At 37.2% G+C, this 5486-nt stretch overlaps 1 protein-coding gene across 1 annotated transcript; it reads right to left on the minus strand.

Moving 5' to 3' along the window:
- Window positions 1–599: 599 nt before the first annotated feature.
- LOC107801752 (galactan beta-1,4-galactosyltransferase GALS3) lies at window positions 600–3899 on the minus strand. Its single transcript, XM_016625134.2, has 2 exons — window positions 2434–3899; window positions 600–1200 (listed from the first exon to the last, which is right to left on the minus strand). Exons 1-2 carry the CDS (start codon window positions 3585–3587, stop codon window positions 855–857), a joined length of 1500 nt encoding a protein of 499 aa, XP_016480620.1. The 5' UTR covers window positions 3588–3899; the 3' UTR covers window positions 600–854.
- Between the last annotated feature and the right edge of the window lie 1587 nt (window positions 3900–5486).

A 5486-nucleotide genomic window follows, 5' to 3' on the forward strand; every position in this document is an offset into this window, starting at 1 on the left:
ATGATATTTAAAAGAAATTACCGAAAAAGTAACCGAACCGTATCGATACGGAAGAGAAACCGACATGATTGGCACGCTTTCGAAAAATCTAATTTTAATTATATATAATAGAATAACCAAAAAATTGATATGATACATATTTTATAAAATAACCGGCCGAATCGAATCATGGACACCCCTACCCTTCTGTCATCCACATGCTCTGTTTGACACTTTGGCTGGTCCTGGATGCCAAATCTGACCTGCAATTTTTTATATTATAAGTTGAACTAAAGTTACAACTTTGATTGTTACGGAGGAAAATACCAATCCTTAGGCCTTGGGCCATGAAAGCAAAAACAAAAGCCTTTTCCATACACAAAGCATCAATCCATGAATTATGATCATCAAAAACACCCCCAAAAGAAAGACTCAGAAAGTGGAGGTATCGTCTCTCTGGAAAGCACCAAACCAAGATTGTCACTTTCCTAATACCATCCACTCTTCTTTTTCTACTTGCTCCTTTGTGTGGTGATAAAGGTTGGCTGGTCCCATGACACCGACAACATAATCGAATCCAAGCCATTTTTATAACAAAAGGAACCCATACCAATGAATGAGGGCGAATAAAACAGTGTTATTATAATTAGAGACAAAAGAATACAAAACACCCTGTAGTCCTACAATATAATACCAAATCATATGCTAATGCCTGTCTCTGTTGTTTCTATACCCTCTCTATTTCTATTTCAAAGTAAAAAAGAAAATTTTATCATACAGAAATGAACGAGAGAAGAATATATAGTTCTAACCAAAAGAAAATTAAAAGTAATAACACATGTAAAATGAAAGAAAGCAGCGGCAATGTTGACCTCTCATTGCCGCGTTCTTTGTAATGTAGAGCCGATCATCTTGAGTTCGAATCTCTTTACAGTTGCAGCAATATCCCTCATTGTGGTATCCACAATATAAGGGGTACCGTCAACCGTGATCGACGTGGCGTTGACCAGCTGTCGGCATGGCTCCCGGCGCTCTGCAATGGTCCCGTGATAGTGGAAATACTTGATACGCCCTTCTGTCTTGTGTGTTGTCTTGCCTACTGTGTTCTGAGACATATGCACACCAGTGGCTATTACATTGCGAGGTTGCACTGCATATTTCCGATCCCTCCTAATTCCCCTCTTCACATCCTTGTACACTAGCTTCTCGAACCCCCATTTTCTGCAGTCACATTACCATTCAGTCGTCAATTTAAGCGTTTCCTCTCAAAATTTTGAGACACGTAGATGACTTTCTGTAAAATATATAAAGCAAAGACGATCTCGAGTCGACTATGTTGGAACAGTATCAGAATGCAGGCAATACCATCGAACAAAAAACACAATCTAACAGATTCGCAAATCATTTTCTTTTCTCAAACCTCCCGGATTATGATAATCTAGCTTACCATAGAAGAACAGAAGAAGAAACAGTGGTTTAAACTTTCAATCACTATCAGAGGAGCCTCAGAGTCAACTCATTACTTAAAAAAATGCTCAGGTTCAACTACGTAATGACCCCTATTATAGGAAAATCAACTCTAATTGGTAATGAGCACTGAACATCTAAAATTTCTTCAGGGCAACAAATTTGGTCAAGTTTTCAATTCCAAACACCATGGACAAACACATCCGATCCAGCCAAAACAGGTTCATCGAAGGAAATAGAGTATGGACAATTTAAGACAGCTTAACTTCCACTAGGATAATACAACAAGGAGTTAATATTTTAAGTCATTATCACAAGACTAAATACCTACTTGTGAACAGTCTAATAATCCATCAAAGCATCTCAATTATCCACCACCACAAGACATCAATAAGTAGAGTTCAAAACCACCAGACGACATAATATTATCAGAATATCTAACCATCCCCTAATCATACCATTTCAGAACTTGGAAACAAACTCAAAAGAAGTTAATGAAAATGCCTAGTATGAATGTAAGCTATAAAACATGTAACTGTTCCTGCCAGGCTAGTCCAATCCGGCATGAAGCTTACTTGAACTATGCCACATAAAAATCACATCACAAACAATCCAACCCCGTTAATTTCAGTGCTAATCAAATACTCACAAATACAAAAATATCAAAACTAAGGGAGGATAGAAGGGAAAAGAACCTTCCCTCAGAACATTTTAGATACTCTGAAACAGAGGAAATAACTACTATCTAACATGTTTGGTATTGTTTAATATCCAAAAGAGAGACGAAATTTTTTACTTAACACCAAATTGGGATGGTTGATTTATTTTAAGCACCAAATTTCTAATGCAACATGGGTCAATGGAAAGTTAGCATTGCGAATGTTTGCTGATAAATATACTAACCAAATTTGAGTTTCTAATGCTATTAAACATAAAACGTTCTTAATAAAATGCCAAAAGGAAATGTAAGAAATTAACAAGTTATACCTGTAGGATTTACCGCGGTCCTCAGAGAGACAAAGCTTGTTCGACATAGGCATCTGCTCAATGGTGAATTGCGTATAATCCGCTAACGAATCAACCACAGACTTAATAGTACTCTTTTTAGGCACAAAAATGAACTCATCCACATCAAAGAAGAACATCCATTTGGCTTGAAACTTATACCTATGCAAACAATCATTCACAATAAGGAACTGATTATGATAATATCCATCAAATCTCTCTTGATCCCTTATATCCTGTAATGTCACGTATCCTTTATCCATCCATGGCTTTAACACCTCCATTACCCCCTCGTGTACACCCCCAGCATCGTGAATTACGAAATGAGATTTTTCACCGAACAGCCTCACGTGAAAAGCTAACCACTCTCGTACTCTCTGCGGGCTCAAGTTCCCGTACAGTGACGAACCACAATATAGAAAATCATATTTAGGTGGGCTTTTGAATGTTGAAGTAAAGTTAATAAAATCCTCTCCCGTTTCCGTTAAGGCTTCAAAAGTGTCGGTGGTGTTTAATTTAGTATCGCCGCCGCCGTTGGTTGCGGCGTGAATGAGGAGTTTTCCACCGTCGTCGCCGACGGGGACGGGGAAAGTGCAGTTGATGACTAGGACAGTGTAAACCCTGCCGTAGCCCCAGTCAGGGAGGATTTTGTGACCGGTGACAGAGATGGAGTTATGGTTTTTATTAAATGGGACCCACTCGCATAGGTAGCTGGGTTTGCCATATACGTGGAGAGGCTTTGAAGCTAAACCCATTACGGCAAAAGTGTTATAACCTCCTCTGTAAGCAGACATTAGAATGAAGTTGTAGGCAGCCGAGCCAAATGGGTTGAAAGCTCTCTTAACGACGCCATTTTCAAGCAGTCGGTCTTTGTCCAAGGACGACGGAGGTGGAGGTGGAGGTGGTAAAGCAGAGGAATTAGTAGCGTTGAAGTGGGAAAGAGAGTGATCAACTGGAGTAGAAAGACATGAGTTGGCAAGATCGGAAGGGGAGAAATAAAAGCGAGAAGGGAGGAAGTGAAGAAGGGTGATGAGAGAACAGAGAAAGAGAAGAGCAGTGAGGAGGAATTTGAGCTCAGCAGCACAATTCCAAACCACACCAACGAACATCTTCCGCTCTTTCTCTTTAGTACTCATAATAATAACTCCTCGGCTCCAACTTTGGTTTTGCAAAAACAGAGAGATTAGGACCAGTAGACGAAACGAAAGAGCGGTAGAGAGAGATAAGGCCGGAGAAGCAATAGAAAAGAGAAGCAGGGTATTCTAGTTCTAGAGTATATCTAGATGTCTCTTCTACAAATGTAAAACCCCTTCTGTTTCTGCTTTTTTCCAGTACTCTCGTCTCTCTCTCTCTCTCTGTTAAAAAATCTGCATTTAGAAATTCATTTGAAGCATTTGTGAGAATGGGAGGTGATTCTCTTCTTATATTCAATTACAGAGGAGGAGGAGGAGGAGGTTGATATGCCCCAGGCTTTTTTGAGATTTGATTATGATAAGGATTGATGTTACTATATTAACGGGGTAATAAAAGTTGGGGCCTAAATAATAGGTACCTGATGTGTTGTAATAAATCAGGAAGAGTGATTTATTAAAGACTAATTGCGAAGTTGGTGGTCTAATACTCTAATTCCCCCGTAAATGCAAATGGGTGCAATTTATTTAATTATGAAAAGATTGATTAAATTTGGGACAATAAAATAAAGTTACAAGTTCGAACCATGAAAATATACTTGATTAAAAATAAGTAATTGTATCTTTTTCGAAACCCCGCATATAATCAAGAGAGAAAGAGTGATTTATTAAGACTAATTGGGACGGTGGTGGGTCTAAATCCCGTAAAATAAGCAAAAGGGAAAGTCCTAGAGTGCTCTAATTTAAGTATCCTGTTCGAACTCTCTCTCTCTCTTTTCTCTCAATTTTAATTTAAATTTAATTTAATTACCTTTATTAAGACTCCTTTTTGAATTTTTTACTTTTCCTGAGACTCCTTTTGAATTATTTACTTTTCCCAAGACTCCTCTAGTTATATTATATTTCGCTCTTAATCAAATTGCTAAGATCTAGTATTACTTTCACTCACTCATTCATTTTATGGTTAACGGTGTTATTCACCAAAATATTAGAAAGGTGAGCTAGTGCATGTCCCCCACACAATAAACACATAAATTATGCACCGTGATAGCTCTGAATAGGAACCTAATTAAGGCGTCTAACTTTTGAATGTAACTACTCGTGTCATTATCAGCTTTTGTTTCTTTGCAGTACTATAATTTTTTTCCCATCAAAATAAGAGGAATAAATAAAAGAGAAAGAATTTTGTCATAAAAAAATGAAAACAAAGTAGTATTTAGGAAATAGTTGAAGGAATCAAAAGCAAACTGGAAAACAAAAGTAACAGGTAGAAGGTGTACGCATAGTCTGAATTGGAGGCTAGAGAGGAGGAGGCGGCTGTCTTCGCGGAGTGCTGCCTAGGATTTATTAATAATGCGGGAATTATTTTTTCTAATTTCTTCAATCAAATGTTGTATTTATTGTTTTTATGCGTTAGTTTATGCTCGATTATTTTGTTCATTAAACAATCCCATTTTTACAATATAGATTTAATTATTTTGTAATATTAGTTATAATAGTGTTTACCCAAAAAATTGGATAGAATTAAATTTGTGTATGGTTCTAAAGATATGTGATATAATTTGATACAAATTGTATAGAGAAATAGAAATACATGTATTCTTGACTATGAGAATGAGAATAGTGAGAAGAAGAACGAATAAGATAAAGGGAAATAAACACAACGGGATATCTTTCAATATGAGAAGAAAATATTTTGTTATAATGTGTGAACCTCTCATGTGCTTACAATGATTCCCCCCTTTATAGTAGAGGAATCTTACTTTATTTATAATAAAAAATATATAGTGGAGAACCCATGATTAATTGTCTTTTCCTCGATTCCTGCCAAGATTCTCTCCCCTAGTGTGGTTGTAACGGCTCCTGTCTGCGAGCTCGATACTGGCTCGAGCTCGGTATTGGGTC

The sequence above is a fragment of the Nicotiana tabacum genome, chromosome 17 (genome assembly GCF_000715075.1).
Source record: "Nicotiana tabacum cultivar K326 chromosome 17, ASM71507v2, whole genome shotgun sequence".
Classification (NCBI taxonomy): Eukaryota; Viridiplantae; Streptophyta; class Magnoliopsida; order Solanales; family Solanaceae; genus Nicotiana; species Nicotiana tabacum.